The sequence below is a fragment of the Schistocerca nitens genome, chromosome 9, assembly GCF_023898315.1.
Source record: "Schistocerca nitens isolate TAMUIC-IGC-003100 chromosome 9, iqSchNite1.1, whole genome shotgun sequence".
Classification (NCBI taxonomy): Eukaryota; Metazoa; Arthropoda; class Insecta; order Orthoptera; family Acrididae; genus Schistocerca; species Schistocerca nitens.
The window spans coordinates 453486680-453512155 of NC_064622.1; the positions used below are offsets into that span (position 1 = coordinate 453486680).

The 25476-nt window shown below is 43.6% G+C and overlaps 1 protein-coding gene across 1 annotated transcript in view; it reads right to left on the reverse strand.

Moving 5' to 3' along the window:
- LOC126203566 (fatty acyl-CoA reductase wat-like) overlaps positions 1 to 25476 on the reverse strand; it is a 206266-nt gene that overhangs the window by 127993 nt on the left and 52797 nt on the right. Inside the window, exon 3 of the mRNA XM_049937892.1 lies at positions 7621 to 7869. Within this exon, the coding sequence (XP_049793849.1) occupies positions 7621 to 7869 (249 nt within the window). The remainder of the gene's footprint in view (positions 1 to 7620; positions 7870 to 25476) is intronic.

Here is a 25476-nt window from a genome sequence, read left to right on the forward strand (position 1 = left end):
ATGAAGTTCTGTATTGCTGAATTTCCCTGAACATTTTTGTTCTTTCTTCTTTCATCTGTCAACTGAAGAATATCTTCTGTTATTCATGTTTTCTTCACAGTTATCTTCTCTGAACCTATGTTTTTCGCTCCAACTTCTGTGATTGCCCTTTTCAGAAATGTCCATTCCTCTTCAATTAACCGCCCACTGAACTATTCCTCATTCCTGTATCTATAGCATTAGAGAACCTTTAGCGTGTCTACATCTATTAGTACTTCCGTATTCCACATCTCTGCATATCGATTCTTCCTGCTCTTGAATTTCTGCCTACTCTTCATCTGTACTACATTGCCATCTGAGCTCCTGGGTACGCCTTACAATCTAGTATCTGATTTGGGAATTTCTGTCTGACCATGATGTAATCTAACCAAAATCTTCCCGCATGACCCGGTCTTTTCCAAGTATACCGCCTCCTCTTGTGATTCTTGAACAGGGTATTCGCTAAAATTTATTGTAGTACTCAATTAGTCTTTCCCTCTCTCATTCCTTGTCCCAAGCTCGTATTCTTCTGTAACCTCTTCTTCTACTCCTTCCCCTACAACTGCATTCCAGTCCCCCATGACCATTAGATTTTCGTCTCCCTTTAGGTGCCGCATTACCCTTTCAGTATTTTCATATACTTTCTCTGTCTCTTCATCTTCAACCTGCAAGGTCGGTGTTGGTTTGCGGTTGATTCTGATGAGAACAACCCTATAATTGAACTGTTCACTGTAACACATTCTTTGCCCTACCTTTCTATTCATAACGAATCCTAATCCCGTTACAAGATTTCATGCTGCTGTTGATATTGCCCTATACTCGTCGGAGCAGGAATTCTTGCCTTGTTTCCGGTTTTCTTCACTGACCCCCACTATATCTAGATTGAGCCTTTGCATTTCTATTTTCAGATTTTATAGCTTCCCTACCACGTCCCAGGTTCTGACATTCCACGCCCCGACTCGTAGATTGCTATCCCTTCGTTGGTTATCCAATCTTTTTCTCATGGTCACCTCCCCCTTTGTAATCCCCTCCCCGATATATGAATGGGGGACTATACCGGAGTATTTTGTCAGTGGGGAGATCGTCATGACACTTTTACATTTACAGGCTGCGTGTCCTGTGGATACACGTTATGTGTCTTTAATGCAATGTTTCCATTGCCTTCTGCATCCTCATGCCGTTGATCGTTGCTGATTCTTCTGCCTTTGAGGGTGGTTCTCACCCCAAGGACAAGAGAGTGGCTTGAATCGCTGTCCGCTCCTCCGCCCTCTTTGACAAGGCCATTTGCAAACGAGGGTGACTTCTGTGTCGTAACTCTTCGGCCGCCAATGCTGATTATTAATCAAATTTTAAGCGGTGGCGGGTTTCGAACCCAGGACTGAGGACGTTCTCATTACTAATCAAAGATGCAATCCCTAGACCACGAGTGCGTTCCGCAAATAACATATACAATTTAACAACATTCGCTGTAACATATTTCCTAACCTAAATGTAATCTGTTGGTATGTATTTCAGAAAAATAAAACCGAAAGCCCACTGGTGATAGCGCAACTGTGGTGAAACATGGCTGGGTGTTAAACTAAAATAACAATTGTGTACTTGCGTACTTGCTAAAAGGCAGACCCATCCTTAATTCATTACAATTTTCTGCAAGTACAGCAACTAAGCTCAAAAATTTCACCGCCATAATAACACAATTACGTTACATTTTGTTAACAACTTTTCAATCAATTTGCTTTCGCCTAGACCGTATGATCTGTAGAAGAACTTGCTTCAATGATGACGAGTCGTACGTGGCTCGTGTTCCCGTCATCATGTGTTTTACAGCCTGTTTTGAACGTACTTCCACCTCACTACGTTAAGTTAAATTACTGGTGTCACTGAGTTGTTGCTTTGCCTGTCCGTGACCGGCGCTTGCTGCGCGTATCGATATGTCCCCTCTTTGCTCGACTGCTATTACTTCCCGGTCGTTGTCTGTCGTAAGCGAGTGAGTTCGGGTCGCGACTTGGGCTACCAGTCATTTGGAACGCGTCTGGAGCTCAGTCCGGACCTGCCAGTCGGGAGTTTCAATGTGCCACTAGTGCTGTCGGGTTGGAGCAGCAGTGAGGTCTGCGTCGACATGGCTCGCCCGACCATCGCCGCCACGCATGACTTGAGCCGGGCCACGGTCTCGGTGGATCGTCCGTCGGTCGTCCTACCGGACGAGGCGTTTTGGCTCGCCGATCGTTCATGAGTCGGCTGTGTGTGTGCATCGACTCCCGATTGTCTTCGTGTGTGCTTAGTTACTGTTGGGTATCGTTCATGTCCTCGTGCAAGTATTTTTCAGGTTGTGTATGTAGTTGCCGTTGTTTCCACTGACGACAATTTTAACTGTTGTCGGCATTCTGCAGGCAGTCGGACGGTTGTTGCGGACGAGGGAAGTTATCTCCGCGCTGTGCAGTCGGCTGGGTCCGCTGGCAACCCCTGCGCAGTGTCCGAGCGAGTGCGGAGCTGTCCGATCGCTACGAGCTTCCTGGTTCACCGACCCAGGACGTCAAAGTTTAGTAATGGTTTCAACTACCCTAGCCACGTCCATTCGTGTTGTGGTGGTTCGTTTCGGTGGTTTGCTGTTGGGGAGGTTTTCCTGTGGGCAACACCGAGTGTTTCTACTGCTGAAATTTAGCCGACATGCGGTGCAATTAACTATGTTGGTGCACCAGTGGAATGTTCTGCCTTGTGGCCGTTAGCGTTCTGGTTACCTGCCCTGGCCACTAACGTAATTTCAGGCAGCGTCCTTTCTTCGCCTGTTCTCACTGTCCAACATGGTGTGTAATTTTGACAGCTAATACATTCTCCATTGTTGATTATCACGTTTGTAATCTTTTCTGTTTGAGTTCCCGTGTACTGATTGATGGGAATAGAGTGGTTGTGTCAGTCGGTCCGTGGCTGTCCCCTGGTTGGGTTCCGACGTATCAAGTGTAGTTAGGGTCACCACCTGTCTCGCCTAAGTGAACGAGGGCAGACCGACCTCTTTGGAGGCGTCTGAGTTCCGTTGTCTTTACTGTCTTTCCCACCGGTGTTAATTATCTGTTTTCAGCTACTTAAAATTTAAAAATTTTGCAAAATTAATTGTGGGCTTTCAGTCTTGTAACCTTATTTTTAAAATTATCTTTCAAGCTTAAACATTGCGGCTTTCTGCCTTTAAAAGACTATGGTAATATATTTTAAAATTTTGAATCTTAATTGTGGCCTTCAGCCATTGGTATTGCACCTTGCATATGTTTATTATGTCTGCTTAGCCTTGAGGCTTTCTGCTTACCCGTGATATGTTTTTTTTTTTACTTGTTTGATTTGCCTCTTTAATTGCATTTTTATCTTGTTGATTTTTAAGATTTCCTTTTTAAACATTCTGGCCTTCTGCCTTTTAAACGTCTATCGTAATATATTCTAAAATTTTGAAATGTAACTGTGGCCTTCAGCCATTTGTATTGCATCTTGCATATGTTTGTTCTATCTACTTGCTATGATGTTTTTTTAATTGTTCTATTGCTATCTTAACTGGATTTTTATCTTGTTGATTTGTTAAGATTTCTTGTTTGGAGGCCTTCAGCCGTGAAAGAGTTGCATTCGGTAAAGGTGCGGCTATGTGCCTCTTTGGTTGTAAGAGTTATTAAATTACAATAAATTACAATTAGAAGGTGAAACTGACCTCAACCTATTTGGCCCATTCCACAATCCTATTAACCTTTCTGCCCAGCGGGTTTAGCTGGCGTATCAGATGACACACTATTTTGATGCTGTTTTGAATCTGTTTGATGCACCGTTACAAGGAATACAATGAATTTTCAGTGCCTAAATTGCCAGAACTCGTAGTCTGATGTCAATATAAGTTGGTACACATACACACCATCGGCGGGTATGCATATGATTAGAGTTGCGACTCTCTGTGGGAAATAGAATGGCCCCAAGAGTTGATTAGTGTTGTTTGTGTGTAGCATTGTTACCATCCTGGTATAGTATATAAGGTGTACGAACGGTGTCAGACGTTGAATCATTTCATTGTGAGCCTACATTTGACCAGGTGGTCGAACTGAGCAATATCGATAATTTTGTGAAATTTAGGTGTGGTAGAGTCCCAATGTTGGACTGCACGGGAACTACAGGAAAGGCAATCTCGTCGTCAAGTCTGCAATCGAATACGTCTGGTCACCACAAGAGAGGAATACTGTGCTGTGCACCGGGCACGTCTTTAACCCTTAACATATGCGCCAGCCATCCGAGAATGTCTAATGGAGTCCCTGCAACGGTCTGCGTTATCCCACACCGGTGGTCGGAGATAAGCGGCTACCGGTTTAAGGAATTACCACCCCTTTTGTAGGATGCCGTTAACACCTCAAAACAAACGGCTGCGTATAGAGCGTTTCAGTGACCGGGAATCACGGACTGGTGATGAATATTGTAGTGGACTGACAAGGCAGCCAGTCCACAGAGACGGGTAGCCGAAAGGGCACACGTACACACACGCCGACTGGCGCGAAGTCTGGAACAGGATTCGTAATGAATGTGATAAAGAAAAGAACGTAGCTACTAGAACACTTAACTTTTATATCGTCCTTTGGTATACAGCATTCTTGATGATACAAGTGAGTCTATCTTGAGATACATGCAATGGTACAAATGGCGCCTTGCTAGGTCGTAGCCATTAACTTAGCTGAAGGCTATTCTAACTGTCTCTCGGCAAATGAGAGAAAGGCTTCGATCAGTGTAGTCGCTAGCAACGTCGTCGTACAACTGGGGCGAGTGCTAGTACGTCTCTCGAGACCTGCCTTGTGGTGGCGCTCGGTCTGCGATCACTGCCAGTGGCGACACGCGGGTCCGACATGTACTAATGGACCGCGGCCGATTTAAGCTACCACCTAGCAAGTGTGGTGTCTAGCGGTGACACCACAAATATCGTCGAATTGTGTTCGGCGATGAATGAAGGTTCTGCAGTACACGGGACCACCATCGTCGGCGAGTATGCCGGCGGCCTCGTCAGATGCCGCACTCTTCCAACGTTTTGGTGAAAGCGGTGTTACTGGTGGCCTCATGCAGTGGGAAGCCATCGGGTGTTACTTCTGATCACTGCTCGTAGTGACTGAGGGAATTCTGATTTCACAACGGTACGACCATTCGTTCAATGTTCTGGACGGCTCAGTGGTGACACGCATCACGTTATGACGTGGAGAGCCATCGGTTATCAATTCAGGTCGCTGCTGATCGTGACTGTATCGTCGTTTCATTTTTCTACACGACATATGGCACATGTCTGTAGGAGGTGTCTGCATTTTGTGGCCATCAAGATCCTCATATCTCTTGCCGATGAAATATGTGGCACCACCTCGGACGATAACTGTCTCGCAGTCGTATCATCCAGGATATACAGGGCCAGTGACAACACGTGTGGGCTAGCTTGCCTCTGGTGAGGACACGACGGCTTTATGATGGTCTTCTCTACCGAATCATTGCCTGTCTCCAGACCAGAGGCGGTGTAGCGTTATACTGAAAGGTAGCTCGTTCTACCAAGTTCTTTGTCTGTTTGACTGCAATATTATAATCACTTAAATACAAAACTGGCCATTAAAATTGATACACCACGAAGATGACGTGCTACAAATGCGAAACTTAACCGACAGGAAGAAGATGCTGTGATATGCAAATGATTAGCTCTGATTCACACAAGGTTGCCGCCGGTGGCGACACATACAACGTGCTGACATGAGGAAAATTTCCAACCGATTTCTCATACACAAACAGCAGTTGGCCGGCGTTGCCTGATGAAACGTTGTTGTGATGCTTCGTGTACGGAGGAGAAATGCGACCATCACGATTCCGACTTTGGTAAAGGTCGGATTGCAGCCTATCGCGATTGCGGTTTATCGTATCGTGACATTGCTGCTCGCGTTGGTAGAGATCCAATGACTGTTAGCAGAATATGGAATCAGTGGGTTGAGGAGGGAAATACGGAACGCCGTGCTGGATCCCAACGGCCTCATATCACTAGTAGTGGAAATGACAGGCGTCTTTTCCGCATGGCTGTAACGGATCGTGCAGCCAGGTCTCGATCCCTGAGTCAACAGATGGGGACGTTTGCAAGACAACCACCTGCACGAACAGTTCGACGACGCTTACAGCAGCATGGACCATCAGCTCGCAGACCATGGCTGCGGTTACCCTTGACGCTGCATCACAGACAGGAGCGCCTGCGATGGTGTACTCAATGACGAACCTGGGTGCACGAATGGCAAAACGTCATTTTTTCGAATGAATCCAGGTTCTGTTTCCACCATCATGATGGCCGCATCCGTGTTTGGCGACATCGCAGTGAACGCACATTGGAAGCGTGTATTCGCCATCGCCATACTGCCGTATCACCCGGCATGATGATATAGGGTGCCATTGGTTACACGTCTCGGTCACGTCTTGTTCGCATTGACGGCACTTTGAACAGTGGACGTTACATTTCAGATGTGTTACGACCCGTGGCTCTACCCTTCATTCGATCCCTGGGAAACCCTACATTTCATCAGGATAAAGCACTACCGCATGTTGCAGGTCCTGTATGGGCCTTTCTGGATACATAAAATGTTGGACTGCTGCCCTCATTCTCCAGGTCTCTGACCGATTGAAAACGTCTGGTAAATGGTGGCCAAGCAACTGGCTCATCACAATTCGTCAGTCACTCCTCTTGATGAACTGTGGTATCGTGTTGTAGCTGCATGGGCAGCTGTACCTATACACGCAATCCAACCTCTGTTTGACTCAATGCCAAGGTGTATCAAGGCCGTTATTACTGCCAGAGGTGGTTGTTCTGGGTACTGATTTCTCAGGACCTATGCACCCAAATTGCGTGAAAATGTAATCACATGTCAGTTATAGTATCCTATATTTGTCCCATGAATACCCGTTTATTATCTGCATTTCTTCTTGGTGCAGCAATTGCAATGGCCAGTTGTGTATTATCATATATCCTCTCGATCCGTGAAGCTTCTTTTACTCTCCTACCCCCTTCTGTGTGCTTCAGGTTTTGTTAGGCAGCGTACATGTCAGATGCTCTTTCCTAATCCATCAACTATGAAATTCTTTAATTCTTTGTACATCTGGCTTCAGTAGAATAATGAGCAGTGTGCATTGACAGGAAAATTTGTTTGTATGTAATTATTTGAAATTGTGAAAGCGACATGGCGCAGTGGTTAGCACACTGGACTCGCATTCGGGAGGAAGACGGTTTATACCTGGGCGCAGCCATAGAGATTTAAGTTTCGCATAATTTCCCTGAATTACTCCAGTCAGATGCTGGCATTGTTCCTTTAGAAACGGTTCTGCCGATTTCCTTCCCCATCATTGACACAATGTGAGCCTATGCTTCGTCGACGTCGATGTCGACGGCACGTTAAACCAGTCTTCCTTTCTCCTTCCTTCCAATAAAACGTTCACGAATCGATTACCTGGTAATAGCTTGTCCTGCATGCATCGTCTTTTTTTTTATATTGACGTTTGAATGAACTGCACCCGATAAGGAAGACTGATACGCTAGATCTACTAGGCTGTGAATATAAATAATGTCAACCACCATTCATTCACCTTGAGGTTGGGCATACGCTTGGCGAGTGCAATGACCTCGCAGGTGGAGCCAACGTTGGTGACCGTGGCAGTCCGGAGGTCTGCGTCGAAGCGCACCGTGGCGGCCACGTGGAACACGACGGACACCCTGCTGGTGAGCTCGGCGGCGTCAGCCTGGCTGATCCCCAGTCCCGGCTGCGTGCAGTCGCCCGCCACAGCCACCACCTTGCGGAGGTAGTCCGGGCACGCCTCGCGCGCCTTGCTGAAGATCTGAGGACAGCACAAGTAAGGCATCTCACCTAGGACCTCCCACATACTCCGTGTAAGGTGTTATCGCAAATACTGGCATGTGGAATAATCGGGTCTACTGCTGTGTGTTTGTGTCGCTCTGGCACAATATTTCGGCCACGTAACTCGTTGCCTTCTTCAGGTGCTACCTGAGACTGCCGTATTGGAGGATCTTGTCCAGTATTTATGCCCAGCGCCCAGAGGGCAGTCTCAGGTAGCACCTGAAGAAGGCAACGAGTTACGTGGCCGAAATATTGTGCCAGAGCGACACAAACATCCGGCAGTAGACCCGATTATTCCACATGTCAAGATCTCGCCGGAAAAGCCTGAAGAGATATACCACAAATACTGTTTGCAGGTTCCTAAAACCTCCTCTGAGAAGTTTAGAAACTGCAGGACGATGTGATCGTCATTATTCCTTCATGATTGCAGCTGTTCAACAAAATAATGGAAACACGAGTCGGTGCTTGGAGTTTCCGTTCTGTAACAAAAAATTCAAAATCGTATGATTCAGTATTGGAATCAAAATTGTACAGAATTCTTTTGGAACTTGGAATACCAAAGAAGTATGTTCGACTTATAGAAGCGAGTTTGAAAAACACAAAAGGTAGAGTACGCGTGGGGAAAGTGGAGTGAGAAGAATTTGAAATAAAGAACGGATTTAAACAGGGATATGCCCTGTCTCCGCTACTTTTTAATTTAGTCCTAGAATGTATTGTACGAATAGCAGCAGATAATTCAGAGGGTGTGGAGTTAAATGGAAATATTAAGATATTAGGGTATGCAGATGATCTAAACATCATTAGCGATAGGAAAGAATCTGTAACAGAAAATGCGAATGCGTTAATCAAGGTTAGTGAAGGTGTAGGCCTAAGGATAAGTGAAGACAAAACTAAATACCTGGTTACTACTAGAATGCCAACAGCAGTAGATCAGGAAATGTTAAGAGTTGGAGACATGCAGTTTGAAAAAGTGAACACATTTAAGTATCTAGGCGTGGACATCACTTCGAGAAATGAGACTGAATCTGAACTGAAGAAGAGATTACGGGCGGGAAATGCGTGCTACTTCTCACTGAATAAATTACTTTCATCAGGGATATTGTCTAGGAATTTCAAGATTAGAATATACAAAACTATTATTCTACCAGTTATGCTGCATGGGTGTGAGACTTGGTCTCTCACTGTGCAAAATGAAAAGCCGTTTCGAGTATTTGAAAACAAAATTTGAGGAAAATTTTCGAAGCAAAAAGGGATGACATTAGCGGAGAGTGGCGGAAAGTGCATAACGAAGAGGTTCACGAACTCTATTCAAGCCCTGACATAATCAGTATTATTAAATCACGTAGGCTGCGATGGGCGGGTCACGTAGCTCGAATGGATGAGGGCAGGGCAGCGCACAGAGTACTGGTAGGGCACTTAGAGGGAAAACGTCCTGTGGGGAGACCGAGGCGTAGATGGGAGGACAGTGTGAAGGCTGATTTGAGGGGCTTAGGTATTGAAGGTGAATGGAAGGAAATAGCCCAAGACAGGGACAGATGGTGAAAATACGTTGCTGCGGTATGGACTCTCGAGTCCGGTATGACCGGTGAGTAAGTAAGCAAACAAAAAATTCAATGTTCAGATAGCAATCGAAATCCAGAACAATAGTCCATGGAATTTTATACAATTCATTTTGAGGGAAATTCTCCGTTACCACAGCGGAGAATGCAAAGAAGGCTTGAGCCTTTGAATTAATGTAGTGACTTAGAAGTATTTCATAAACGTTAGCTCTTACTGTTCCTTTAAGAGTGACCTTATCTCCTATAAAACAATTGACACGACTCCGAAAACCATTAAACAAACTGCACCATACTTCATACTCGCAGCTGTAAGAAGACGATATATGAAACTGATTTCCCTCTCTCACGTTTGTTTCAAAGGGAGTTTAGCAGTAGCTTTGTGGAAATGGCCTTCTTATTAGAAGTAATGGGCGTATTCCTGGAGCGTTCTTAGAACTACTATGACAAAATTTTCCAGCCATTGTGAGTTGACTTTCCTCGTTAAAAGCGTAAATTTGCCGTGGATTTCTGAACAATTTGGTGGGCAACAGGAAATGTAACCACATAAACGACCACCGTGTTCCGGCTTACAGAATCCATGTCATTAGCATAAACGACACATTGTCGACATTCATTTTGTTAGGTACTTACTAAAAAATGCTCTAATCCCTCACATTCGAAGGAACGGCTTTGGACCTCAGCTACTGCTACCAAACCTTAGAAGTCCATGGTACAGACCTCCAGAGTGTTTTCTTTGGATGACAAGTTTCTCCACTGGATTAACAACGAATCTGTCACCCTACGGTGGTATGTTCATTGTTATGAAACGTCCTCGCAGAATGGAGTGCAGACATGCAAGACTGCGCTGTCGCTTCCCTGCAAGCAGACACAGAGCTGTATGCGTGAGTCTTGAGAGTCATAGAGGGTGATAACGTCCCCTGAGGAAGGCAAAGTGCCGAGTTCGAGCCAGTCAGGAGCACTTTTTTAATCTGCCACGAATCTATCTTCCGTTCTATTTTTTCATAATCTGATCCGGTAGTGTGCTACATTTATACTGCAGTTCATAGCGATGAGTAGGAAAAGGAAATGGTCGTGTTGTACTGTTGTGCAGCAGACGCGCATCAGGTGGCCGACCACCTGGTGCCAGCCTTTCTGCTCGACGCCACTTCGGTGACCTGCATGTCTTTGTGAGGAAGGATAGGCGGAACAACGAGGACAATACAAACACCCGGTCTTGAGGGAATAAAAGATCCGGCTTGCGATCGAACCTAGAATCCTGACATCTAGAAGCAGCGGCGTTAACTACCGGGACACAAGCTAAGGAAACTTAGAAAAATTTGTGTCACGTTCTACAGTACCCAGGACCAATACAACATATTCTTCTTACGATCTGGTTCCCCAGAAAGTAGTGTTTGACTAGCTTTCTCTTATCTTAGGACAGATAATTGAGTATATGTGAGGAAAGTGCTTGTATGACCTTTCCCAACATAGAGCAGACTTTATTTCTTCTTTCTTATCTCTACTAAACATACACGTGCACTCTGGCGTGGCAGGGCACATTCCATTTAATATCAAAGAAGTACCATTGCTGGTAGGTTACAGGACAGCGGTACAGTGGTAGCTAATTAAAGACAAATATTAGAACAAGGATCTTTCTCCACGTGATGTGAAGCCGTGCACTACCAAATTTAACATTAGCAGCTGTATGTCGTTATTATTAATAGCTGGAAATTCGTTTGAATTTCTGTGTTATCTATGAAACACAGTAAAAGTATATATCTCTGCTGCCCAGGTGTTATTTTCCCAAGTTAAAAAAAATGGCTCTGAGCATTATGGGACTTAACTTCTGAGGTCATCAGTCCCCTAGAACTTAGAAATGCTGAAACCTAACTAACCTAACGACATCACACACATCCATGCCCGAGGCAGGATTCGAACCTGCGACCGTAGTGGTCGCGCGGTTCCAGACTGTAGCGCCTAGAACCGCTCGGCCACCCCGGCAGGCATTTTCCCAAGTGATAGTACATTCACCCACACAAGCGTTGATGCGATCCACTGAATTGTAAGTTTTGAAAGGACGTATGGTCTATCCTACTGTTTGTTCTGAAGGTCGCTGGACATACCACAGTGCATATGACGTAAGAGAAAACATATTGGTTTCAACGTCAGACCTCAGACTTAATGGAGGAGGAATTATGCCATACAGCTATCAAGATGGACATACCACGTCTCGGAAAATATATACACAGCACACATACTCTTCCATAAATATTCTCAATATGATCATCTCCTTTGCAAAAAGTTTCAGAGTTAACCCATTTGGGTTCTTGGTAAGGACAGCACGCAAAGGAGTATTCAAAAGGTGGACGAATGAGGCTGTCAGTCGACAAATAATAAGGCAAGGATGTAATGTTACCAGTTTGAAAATTGTGTGGCAACTACAGGACTTAAACGGGGAAGAGGGCAGGTTGAAGTTTGTCTTGTTAAGGAGCAGTAGTCAGAAAGAGGACAGAGGTAGTTGCGCATTTGACAACAGAATAGTAACAATAGTCTTGGTGAATTCTTGAACAACTGCTAGCTTTGAAAGGAATATGATTGAGAATTCTTATAAGGATGAAGTGAGATATGTCAGTATCTTTTATTATTGTGAAAGAGTACAACTTCCAGTGCTGCAGTTCATTGATCATGATTATTCACACAACAGACATAGACGATTTTGGAAAGTACATTCCATCATCAGATATGTCTGGGAAACCAATATGGTTTGGCACGAGGAAGTTGTCCTCTTAACAATAATGAATATGGTCTTACAATCAGGCTTTCATCGCCAGTATTTACGTCAGTAGTGTGTACTTCGATCCTGATCCACTTTTCGCTTAAATGCGGTATTGATATTTGCGGTATCACTGACTTAAAATGGAACAGCTACTGCGGATGACCAAATACTTCGCAGTCCAAGATGGCGGTAAGATACGCCGCCTTATTAATCATTTCAACTTCATCACGTGACAAGCCATACCCCTCCCCTACCCTACCCGACCGCTACCCTATTTCCCTTATCCCACCCTCACTGCCGTCAACTTCACCGGAGTACTGAATCAGTTGCCTTAACAATGTTCAGTGGGTGTAAAGTTCATAAATATGTTACTTCCAAAAAAAAAAAAAAAAAAAAAGAAAGAAAAGAAATGCGTAAGATTTACTAGAACCGGCCTCATGTTAGATGCGATTCACCTAAAATAGCGTTTGCACATACACACACACACACACACACACACACACACACGCACACACACACACACACACACACACACACACGCTCACATACACACACATACGCAAATACACATTCCTACCCCTGGATGTCTTTAGCATAGTATTAAAATAAGGTAGTCAGTCACCTAAATTTGGTAAAAATGAGCCATGTTACGTAAGCTTAATTGGAATTGGCATGATATTCAAATATATCTTCGTAAATTGACGTTATGTTCAATAATACTTGCCTCTGATTGCACACACACACACACACACACACACACACACACACACACACTGCACAACATTTCACCGCAGTATACACTGCAATGTCTTGTCGCCAAACTTCCACGTTGCGCGGAGTGGCCGCGCGGTGTAGGGCGCCATGTCACGGATTGCGCGATCCCCCCTCCGGAGGTTCGAGTCCTCCCACGGGCATAGGTGTGTGTGTCGTTCTTAACATAAGTTAGTTTAGGTAGTGTGTAAATCTAGGGACCGATGGACTTAGCAGTTTGGTCCGTTAGGAATTAACAAACATTTTTTTTTTTAATTTCCACATACGGCAGTAAATATCTTTCTCTCTCCCTTTCTCTATCTCTCTCTCATTCCTGTATTTCTCTGTTTCAATCTCTGATCCATACTTAAAACATCCAAAACTGTTTCCACCTCTGCCTCATAACGGTCATAATGCTTGCTTTAATAAGACAACAGCGTTATGGTGTTTGAGGCCATGCTGGAAGGTAGCCCGACGCAGTTTTTATGTGAAATCATTAAAGCTTTTCAAATAAAAGAAATATTATAAGCTTTTTACATCTTTATTCTTCACGTCTACAAATTTGCAGCCCTCTGACGCTAAAGGGCGTTTAATCCTAGAGTGTAACACTGTGGTGTGTAACGCAACTACGTCGTTAGAGACAAACAGTGTGTTATAATCGACTTTCGAATTAGAAGAGTTCTCCCATACATGGAGCACCCTCTTCTCCGGCATGACAGAGCCACATCCCACCTGGCCCGCATCTCGTGGTCGTGCGGTAGCGTTCTCGCTTTCCACGCCCGGGTTCCCGGGTTCGATTCCCGGCGGGGTCAGGGATTTTCTCTGCCTCGTGATGGCTGGGTGTTGTGTGCTGTCCTTAGGTTAGTTAGGTTTAAGTAGTTCTAAGTTCTAGGGGACTTATGACCACAGCAGTTGAGTCCCATAGTGCTCAGAGCCATTTGAACCATTTGAACCACATCCCACAGCAGTACTGCGGTATCTGCAGCAAACCGGCGCTTGGGTTCCCTGTTACCCGTCATCCTCCATAAATCCGATTTTCATCTGTTTCCAAAACTTAAAGAACGCCTTCGGGAAGTTCACTTTGACAGTGAACCAGAGGTGAAGTCGTGCTTCCGTCAACAAAGACAAACATCATACACTGACGGTATCGACAAAGTACTCCCTTATCGAGAAATGTGTTCGTCACCAGAGTGATTGTTGAGAAATAAACAGTGTATATAGACATCAAGAATAAAAATGTAGACTGTTAATAATGTTTGTTTCATTAAAAAAAAAGAAACATTAAGAGTTTTTACTCGAAAAATTCAAAGGTATTAATGATTATCACTGCTAGCATTCAACCGCGATTCTTATACATATTTTAACAACGCGTTTCAAGAGACAATGCTCTCATCATCAGGTTGTAAAATCGATGTCATGAATTAAACGGACTAAAAAGACCAAATATCATCACCAATAGTGGGGAAGTCCATAGAGTAAAACAGAATTAAAAGTATATTGGACTGTGAGTCCTCGTCTTACATTGAAGTTGTTGACACAAGTCAATGGCCGTCCCATAGCTACCGAATATGCTGTCGACTGCGCCGGCTCGGGAGCTGTTGTGGACTGACGTGCCTAGGTGTTGTGGCGTGGTTACAGCCGTATGCTTGACGGTAACGCTATGCTATTGGGCGCCTCATTTCCTTATTGCATTGGTCTGCCATCGTTAGCCTATCGCAACTCCGTCATTGACATGCTACAAGTTTAAAGTCGCATGCCTGCCCTAAAATAATTCTAAAAACCCGCTAAAAAATCTCATTTCTTTAAATTTATCTTGTACATTTAGCATATTGCTTTGTTTCTTTTCATGGATAGCTATCTCGAATTCCTCTAGTAAATCAAGTTTCCTCCCTTTCTTTTCTACATGCAATATTTCTACGTTGTCTTCTATGCTATTAAGGGGATGGCCTGTTTCATATATATGGTTCGCAACAGCTGATTTGTCATAATTCCCTAACCTGAACGCATCTTTATGTTCTTTATACCGGATCGCGAATGATCTTCCTGTCTGCCCTATATATTTTGCATCACAAGTTCTGCACTGAATCTTATAAACTCCCGATCTTTCAAACTTATTTCTCTTCTCGCCAATATCGTGCTTAAGGCTATACCTCACTAGGTTATTAGTCTGAAAAGCTATTTTGACATCGTATGGCTTAAAAATATTTGCTATCTTTTGTGAGACTTTTCCGTAGTATGGCATCGTGATAATTTTCACTTTCTCTCCATCAGGTTTATTCTTTTTGCGCTTATTACTTTTCCGTAACAGTTTTTTAACCATATCTATTCTGTAACCGTTGTTCATCGCTATTCTCTTAACGGTATTAATTTCAGTCTCCCTATCTTTTTCACACATAGGTATATTGACTGCCCTATGCACGAGACTACGGAAAGCAGCTTCTTTATAAGCCTGCGGATGGCATGAATCATTCGGGATCACAGCATCAGTAGTAGTTTGTTTTCTATAAACGGAGAACGCATGTTTGTTGCCCTGCTTTTTTATATTCAGGTCCAGGAACTGTAAACTATTGTCAGTTTCATACTCCACGGTAAATTTTATTTTATTATGTGCGTCGTTGAACTTTTTTACTATTTCCTCAATGTCCTCACGGGAACCATCGACAAGTAACAGGGTGTCGTCTACATAACGTTTGTAATAAACAATTTTATCCATAATGTTATCGTCAGAATTTAGAACTTTATCTTCAAGGTCATTGATAAAAATGTCTGCCATAGTACCTGAAATACTGGACCCCATGGCTAACCCATCGTCCTGAATATAAAATTTGTTATTAAACGTAAAATAATTAAAACTTGTAATGAGCTGAAGGAGTTCAATAAATTCAATTGTCTCTTGCGTTGAAATTTTACCGTATTTCAGGAAATTTCTCTTAATGATTTCTATAGTTTCGTTAACCGGAACACTGGAGTATAAGTTCTTAACATCCAACGAAACCAAACGGGAAGTGTCAGTGACTGGCGTATCTTTAATTTCACCTATCAAGGTGATACTACCGCGCACCGGTAGTATGACCTTGATAGGTGAAATTAAAGATACGCCAGTCACTGACACTTCCCGTTTGGTTTCGTTGGATGTTAAGAACTTATACTCCAGTGTTCCGGTTAACGAAACTATAGAAATCATTAAGAGAAATTTCCTGAAATACGGTAAAATTTCAACGCAAGAGACAATTGAATTTATTGAACTCCTTCAGCTCATTACAAGTTTTAATTATTTTACGTTTAATAACAAATTTTATATTCAGGACGATGGGTTAGCCATGGGGTCCAGTATTTCAGGTACTATGGCAGACATTTTTATCAATGACCTTGAAGATAAAGTTCTAAATTCTGACGATAACATTATGGATAAAATTGTTTATTACAAACGTTATGTAGACGACACCCTGTTACTTGTCGATGGTTCCCGTGAGGACATTGAGGAAATAGTAAAAAAGTTCAACGACGCACATAATAAAATAAAATTTACCGTGGAGTATGAAACTGACAATAGTTTACAGTTCCTGGACCTGAATATAAAAAAGCAGGGCAACAAACATGCGTTCTCCGTTTATAGAAAACAAACTACTACTGATGCTGTGATCCCGAATGATTCATGCCATCCGCAGGCTTATAAAGAAGCTGCTTTCCGTAGTCTCGTGCATAGGGCAGTCAATATACCTATGTGTGAAAAAGATAGGGAGACTGAAATTAATACCGTTAAGAGAATAGCGATGAACAACGGTTACAGAATAGATATGGTTAAAAAACTGTTACGGAAAAGTAATAAGCGCAAAAAGAATAAACCTGATGGAGAGAAAGTGAAAATTATCACGATGCCATACTACGGAAAAGTCTCACAAAAGATAGCAAATATTTTTAAGCCATACGATGTCAAAATAGCTTTTCAGACTAATAACCTAGTGAGGTATAGCCTTAAGCACGATATTGGCGAGAAGAGAAATAAGTTTGAAAGATCGGGAGTTTATAAGATTCAGTGCAGAACTTGTGATGCAAAATATATAGGGCAGACAGGAAGATCATTCGCGATCCGGTATAAAGAACATAAAGATGCGTTCAGGTTAGGGAATTATGACAAATCAGCTGTTGCGAACCATATATATGAAACAGGCCATCCCCTTAATAGCATAGAAGACAACGTAGAAATATTGCATGTAGAAAAGAAAGGGAGGAAACTTGATTTACTAGAGGAATTCGAGATAGCTATCCATGAAAAGAAACAAAGCAATATGCTAAATGTACAAGATAAATTTAAAGAAATGAGATTTTTTAGCGGGTTTTTAGAATTATTTTAGGGCAGGCATGCGACTTTAAACTTGTAGCATGTCAATGACGGAGTTGCGATAGGCTAACGATGGCAGACCAATGCAATAAGGAAATGAGGCGCCCAATAGCATAGCGTTACCGTCAAGCATACGGCTGTAACCACGCCACAACACCTAGGCACGTCAGTCCACAACAGCTCCCGAGCCGGCGCAGTCGACAGCATATTCGGTAGCTATGGGACGGCCATTGACTTGTGTCAACAACTTCAATGTAAGACGAGGACTCACAGTCCAATATACTTTTAATTCTGTTTTACTCTATGGACTTCCCCACTATTGGTGATGATATTTGGTCTTTTTAGTCCGTTTAATTCATGACATCGATTTTACAACCTGATGATGAGAGCATTGTCTCTTGAAACGCGTTGTTAAAATATGTATAAGAATCGCGGTTGAATGCTAGCAGTGATAATCAGTATAACGACAACTGCTACCTCGACTCCATAATGGATTATATAAAATCAAAGGTATTACTTTCCATCACCCCCTCATGTTAGAAAGGAAATTAAAAAAAAAAAAAAACAGAATTATATAGACATAAAATCACTATGAACATTGACCTACTGTCTAATACTGCGACATCACACGAATGTTGATGTGTCGGCAGAAGTGCCAACACCGTGTTGTTTGAGGAAGACGAAATGCACGCTATAAGCTCACGCAGGATGGCGTGAGGTCTGAAACAGGATACTTAATGAATGCTATAAAGAAAAGTACGTAGCTGCTGGAATACTTAACTTTAATCCACAATTGGTGAACATTGGTCTTGTTACTGTACATGCTTCATTAGATACATAGCAAAGGAGAAATGGCGCCTTGCTAGGTCGTAGCAATTGACTTAGCTGAAGGCTATGCTAACTATCGTCTCGGCTAATGAGAGCGTAATTCTCAGTGAACCTTTCCTAGCAACGTCGGCTGTACAACTGGGGCGAGTGCTAGTATCTCTAGACCTGCCGTGTGGCGGCGCTCGGTCTGCAATTACTGATAGTGGCGACACGCGGGTCCGACATGTACTAATGGACCGCGGCCGATTTAAAGCTACCACCTAGCAAGTGTGGTGTCTGGCGGTGGCACCACAAATGTAATCATCGTCAGTACTTTTTATGATATCAACTATTCCAAACAGGAGGTAACTACTGTTTGAGTAAATAGTAGAGACAATTGCATTAGATAGTTAAGCTTTGACGGCAGTAGTGCATTAATAAATTGGAAAAGGCACCGAGTTGCGTTTTACAAGAAAACTCACACAATATGAAAATCATATCACTAATGTAACAAAGATGGTGAAATTTCGTTCTTTCACTATTCAACAACAAGTTCCATTCCACTCATTGGCGTCACACGGGAAATCTTCCAAGTGACTGTCACGCCATTACCATTCCATCAATTTCACATTTAACTCTTCAGTCACTGGTTCATATCTATCGACACAAGTTTACGATTTAAGTGCAGAAAGTGAGGGGCAGCTCTTGTTCTCACTATTATCCACTTGGTATTATAGTTGTTGTTGTTATCGTCTTCAGTCCAGAGTCGGGTTTGATGCAGCTATCCATGCTACTCTATCCTGCGCAAGCTTCTTCATCTCCCAGTACCTACTGCAACCTACATCCTTCTGAATCTGGTTAGTGTATTATCTCGTGGTCTCCCTCTACGATTTTTACCCTCCACGCTGCCCTCCAATTCTAAATTGGTGATCCCTTGATGCCTCAGAACATGTCCTACCAAAAGATCCCTTCTTCTAGTCAAGTTGTTCCACCAATTTCTCTTCTCCCCAATTCTATTCAATACCTCCTCATTAGTTATGTGATCTACCCATCTAATCTTCAACATTCTTCTGTAGCACCACATTTCGAAAGCTTCTATTCTCTTCTTGTCCAAACTATTTATCGTCCATGTTTCACTTCCGTACATGACTACACTCCATACAAATAGTTTCAGAAACGACTTCCTGACGCTTAAATCTATACCCGATGTTAAGAAATTTCTCTTCTTCAGAAACGCTTTCCTTGCCAGAGGCAGTCTACATTTTATATCTTCTCTACTTCAACCATCATCAGTTATTTTGCTCCCCAAATGGCAAAATTCCTTTACTACTTTAAGTGTCTCATTTCCTAAGCTAATTCCCTCAGCATCGCCCGACATAATACGAATACATTCCATTATCCTCGTTTTGCTTTTGTTGATGTTCATCTTATATCCTCCTTTCAAGACACTGTCCACTCCAATCAACTACTCTTTCAAGTCCTTTGCTGTCTCTGATAGAGTTACAATGTCATCGGTGAACCTCAAAGTGCCGGCCGGGGTGGCCGAGCGGTTCTAGGCGCTACAGTCTGGAACCGCGCGACCGCTACGGACGCAGGTTCGCATCCTGCCTCGGGCATGGATGTGTGTGATGTCCTTAGGTTAGTTAGGTTTAAGCAGTTCTAGGGGACCGATGACCTAAGAAGTTAAGTCCCATAGTGCTCAGAGCCATTTGAACCATTTTTTGAACCTCGAAGTTTTTATTTTTTCTCCGTCCGCCCCCGGTAGCTGAGTGGTCAGCGCGACAGACTGTCAATCCTAGGGGCCCGGGTTCGATTCCCGGCTCGGTGGGAGATTTTCTCCGCTTAGGGACTGGGCGTTGTGTTGTCATAACCATCATCATTTCATCCCCATCGACGTGCAAGTCGCCGAAGTGGCGCCAAATCGAAAGACTTGCACTAGGCGAGCGGTCTACCCGACGGGAGGCCCTCGTCACACGACATTTCATTTCATTTCTTCTCCATGGATTTTAATACCTACTCAAATTTTTCTTTTGTGTCCTTTACTGCTTCCTCAATATACAGATTAAATAACATCAGGGATAGGCTGCAACCCTGTCTCACTCCATTCCCAACCACTGCTCCCCTTTCATGTCCCTCAACTTTAATAACTGCCTTCTGGTTTCTGTACAAATTGTAAATAGCCTTTCGCCACATTCAGAATTTGAGAGTATTCCAGTCAACATTGTCAAAAGCTTTTTCTAAGTCTGCAAATGCTAGAAATGTAGCTTTGCCTTTCCTTAATCTGCCTTCTAAGATAAGTCGTAGGGTCAGTATTCCCTCACGTGTTCCAATATTTCTACGGAATCCAAACTGATCTTCCCCGAGGTCGGATTTCTGACGGTACAAACCCCCGTTACTAGATGAATATTTCTAGTATGCAAGGATTGCTTTGTGGAGAGCGAGTCCGCCACATGGTGCGCGATTCGCAGAAGCGCGTGGCACGCCCGCGCGAGATTTGCCACGGTCGCCGGGCGGCCATGTGGCCTGCAACTTGGGAAATTATTTGGTTTTTCGCGCATTACGTGAAAACTATGTAACTTACTGTGAAGAGCGATGCGGCAGTGGATTGTGGTCAGCAATACGCAACTTCTGAAAGATCGATCTTTATTTCAAGTAATCAGACGCAAAAGTTATGGTAACCTCAAAATCGGTTAATATCACGAATACTGAGAGATTAATAAAAATAGTAAATAACTACTTACAGGAATTAGCGAACACTCATTAAAAACGTTTCGTCATAGCGGATCGAGTGCCGTAGTCATATGTTAAGATTCATTTATAATTAAGTCCGTAAAGAGCAACAAACAAAGTTTGAGGGAAAATTGTTTATGAAATTCAATAGAAAATTCATGACGTAAAGAACGGCACTATATAATATTTTGGGTGGCATCACCTGTATTTTAAACTAGTTACGTTATACTATACACATCACTTGCAATAGTTTTCATTGTTTGCAAATTATTATTAACATTTATCGCCCACAATTAATTAATTATTATACATATTAAGATTTTGAGCAGTGCAATGTATAGATCGCTATAGATTACGTCTAAAAACGCTGCTATATGCAGTTCTATGTTAAAACTTTGCAGCACAGATGTCAACAAACAAATCTGCACTAAGTGGCGAAATTTTGCAAAAACTAAAACTTGATTTTCGGGCGATAGAATAATCCTAGAAATTAATGTAAAATGGTAAATAAGATGTACTTTTTAGCGCGGTTCATATGGTGTACTTATTTCTGTCGAGGGATGTATGTATCAAAATTTGTAACCTTAACTGGTGAGATTGGTACTTGCATAACCAGGGCGTTGACGTCCGAGCCTATATAAGCGAGCGGCCATCTTGGCCAGGCACGACTACAGACTGCACTCAGAACGGCGGAGCCTTGGCTGGTGAAATGGCGTGTTAGAGTAAACGTCGACAAGTGCGAGGCCGTTCTGTTCACTAGAAGACCGAAGCAACTGCGCAAACATCAGCACTGCAACCCAATAACACTACACACGCGCCCAATACGTTTCCGCGAGAAGGTCAAATACCTCGGTGTCTGGCTGGACAGGAAACTACTCTGGGGGCACCACATTCAAGACGTGACCAACAAAGCTAACGCGAGGCTCAAACAACTCTACCCTATGCTTAACAGGCGTAGCACACTGAACAGGAGGGTGTCTAGGTCCATGTACATGACACTTATTAGACCCCTGATGACGTACGCAGCCCCTGTCTGGGGATACGCTGCGCCAACTCGCCTGCGCCGTCTGCAGATCATACTGAACAAAGTACTCAAAATCATAAGCAACTCTCCGCGCTACACACGCATCGCGGACCTTCACCGGGAATACCGTCTAGATACTATCTTGCAGGTATTCCAAAAACTCTCCACACGTCTGTACAATAACACGAGACACTCGCGTAACCCGTTTATCCTTTCTCTGGGTAACTATGATCACAACCATAGATGGAAGCATAACAGACCAAAGACATTACTGGCTAGGAACTGAACTTCTATGGTCTATAGAACGCTAACACGACAGTACTGGCGAGCCCCTGCAACACAGCTATTACTGGAAACCCAGATGTGCGACTAGCCGAAAAACAGGCAACCGCAGGGAAACCGTACTGTACACAGCACGCAAACCAGCCACACACACCCCCTACACCGTCCGTGAGCCGATCTATGACCGATCGCCCACTAATCCACAACGACCTTGAACTGTTGCAGGGACGCAGCAACTGCAGCAAGCGCCGCAACAAGCTCCAACAACGTCAAAGGTAACGATGCACGATACCTCGAACTAACACAACCACACCTTGCATGCACTGTCGCAGATAGCAAGCCGCTACTGCCCTTACTACCCGTCCTATTGTCGCAGAGGTTTTTTTTTCCCTTGGCTCTTGCCTTAGCACTTTTTTTCCTCTGCCCTTACAACCACTACCCTTCAATCGTTTTCGACCACTTCTATCTCCTGATGGACCATGTTAATGAGTAATCTTACCCAGACGCATGGACAACATCACAGCCCGCATCCTGTGACGCCTGATTCAAAACTAACATGTTTACAGAGGTGACAGTAGAACTTTTGGTTTGGTCACCACGTTGGTGTGGGCGTGGAGGGGCCCCATCCTTGTGTAAAAAATTTGGCCAGGGGTCAGTCGTTCGGCAGTGGTTTTGGAGGGTGGGTGGCGAGCGAGCCCCACTGGAGGTCGACATGTGGTCGTTCGAGAATGTCTTCTCGCGCCGATTTATTACGACAAAGAGTATTGTTCAATAGTGCCAGTGTGCAAGCATATATTTGGTGAACTGGGAGTGCTATGTTTATTTGTGTGAGGGCGAATTACGAGGTGTACATCAGCGTAAGTGAACATACGTCGATCTGTGATTTCGCGCCAAAACTGCTAGAACAAAGAGGACAATGGAACTTGTGGTTCTGTTCGAATTATTTGAATAAGTTTCGTTTATAGGAGCCTACATTACTGCTATTGGGGGCTCGGAGTCAAATTATGATTAAAGTAAAACTGTAAACTGTCTCATCAGTGCTAGTTGCATTGTGTGAAACAAAAGAACAACGCCAATAAACAGTGATTGTACTGTGTCGTGAAAAATTCTTGTTCCCTAGCATAAACTGTACTGAGTGAATAATTAATTCAAAAACTATAACAAATGCGCGGGTGTGGAAGTGTACTAATGCACCAAGTGTGGAAATCATCCCCTGAGACTTACGTGAAAGCCAAAATTTGCAATAACAGTTTTAACCAACATTTGTATATGGACATTCGTGAGAACTCTGCAACCGCATTTCTTCTTTATTTTTACCGCCCCGTCGCAGCTTCTACCACCTTTGTTTCATTCGTCTGTAAAGAATTCGCGTTAGTATTTTGCAGCTGTGACTTATTAAACTGATAGTTCGGTAATTTTCACTTCTGTCAACACCTGCTTTCTTTGGGATTGGAATTATTATATTCTTCTTGAAGTCTGAGGGTATTTCGCCTGTCTCATACATCTTGCTCTCCAGATGGTAGAGTTTTGTCAGGAGCGGCTCTCCCAAGGCTGTCAGTAGTTCTAATGGAATGTTGTCTACTCCTGGGGCCTTATTTCGACTTAGCTCTTTCAGTGCTCTGTCAAGCTCTTCACATAGTATGATATCTCCCATTTCATCTTCATCTATATCGTCTTCCATTTCCATAATATTGTCCTCAAGTACATCGCCCTTGTATAGACCCTCTATATACTCTTTCCACCTTTCTGCTCTCCCCTCTTTGCTTAGAACTGGGTTTCCATCTGAGCTCTTGATATTCATACAAATGGTTCTCTTTCCTCCAAAGGTCTCTTTAATTTTCCTGTAGGCAGTATCTATCTTGCCCGTAGAGATATATGCCTCTACATCCTTACATTTGTCCTCTAGCTATCCCTGCTTAGCCATTTTGCAATTCCTGTCGATCTCATTTTTGAGACGCTTGTATTCCGTTTTGCCTGCTTCATTACTGCATTTTTATATTTTTCTCCTTTCTACAAACATATTTTATTTTGCTGTAACTCTTCAGGCTTTCCCGGCGGTCTAATGACATCTTGGGTTGTCGGGTGTTCTGCCGGATATCAGCGTCGTACTTGCACGATATTTCGGTCACGTAGCTCGTAACCTTCATCAGGTGCGACCTGATGAAGGTTACGAGCTACGTGACCGAAGTATCGTGCAAGTACGACGCTGATATCCGGCAGAACACCCGACAACCCAAGATGTCATATTTTATTTTAGCTACAAGTTTTCTGCAGTACTATTTATTTGCTCGTAGTGATATAAGGAGTTCGTTTCGGCGACTTGCCATTATCAAATGGACGTCTTCGCTGGTATGAAATGGTTCATATGGCATCTTGGAGAGTAAATGTCGGTTGTCTTTTTCTTATGATCTTCTAATGTTATTTTTTACCAGAGTTTCTGACAGCTTCGGCTCCAGCGATGCTTTGTGTTTACAATATTGCACAACATATAGTCAGGTAAACTTAATCTCGAATGTGCATGTTATATCTCTGGACTTCAAAACAACAGGAAATGGGTATCCATACTCAAGTACGAGTAACTTGACTGCCCCCCCCCCCTCTCTCTCCCTCTCTCTCTCTTTGTGCATCTCTGCACTGCAGCTGGCCACAGTCATGTGGTAAGAAAAATTCACCTGGCGCTCTTTAAGGTGCAAGAGTTAATATGAGATCAGCACTTCTCACACGCCACAACACTTGTAAGCACTCGCTATTCTCCATCGACATTAGACACACGTACATCTGTGAGCTACCCTGAATGGCACGCAATGTTCTGCTTCCAGGAACTGCAGTCATCTGAGCTGTTTCCCAAACAAACATTTTGCAGTCGTCTACTTCAAAGCTGCGCCGGATAGCTGCACGGTCCGCGGCGCTTTGTCACGGTTCGCGCGGCTCCCTACTGTCGGAGGTTCGAGTCCTCCCTGGGCTATGGGTGTATGCGTTGTTCTTAGCGTAGTTAGTTTGAGGTAGATTAAATCGTTTCTAAGCTTAGGGACCGATGTTCTCAGCAGTTTGGTCCCATAGAACTTACCACAAATTTCCAATTTTCTATTTCAAATAATCGTATGTTCTGATATCCAACTGCGACTGAATCTTTCACCACCCATCATAAACGTCAAGCAACGATCGAACCTTTGCCACAGTCGTATTGCCGGCCGCGGTGGCCGAGCGGTCCTAGGCGCTTCGGTCCGGAACCGCGCGACTGCTACGATCGCAGGTTCGAATCCTGCCTCGGATGTATCCTTAGGTTAGTTAGGTTTAAGTGGTTCTAAGTTCTAGGGGACTAATGACCTCAGCTCTTA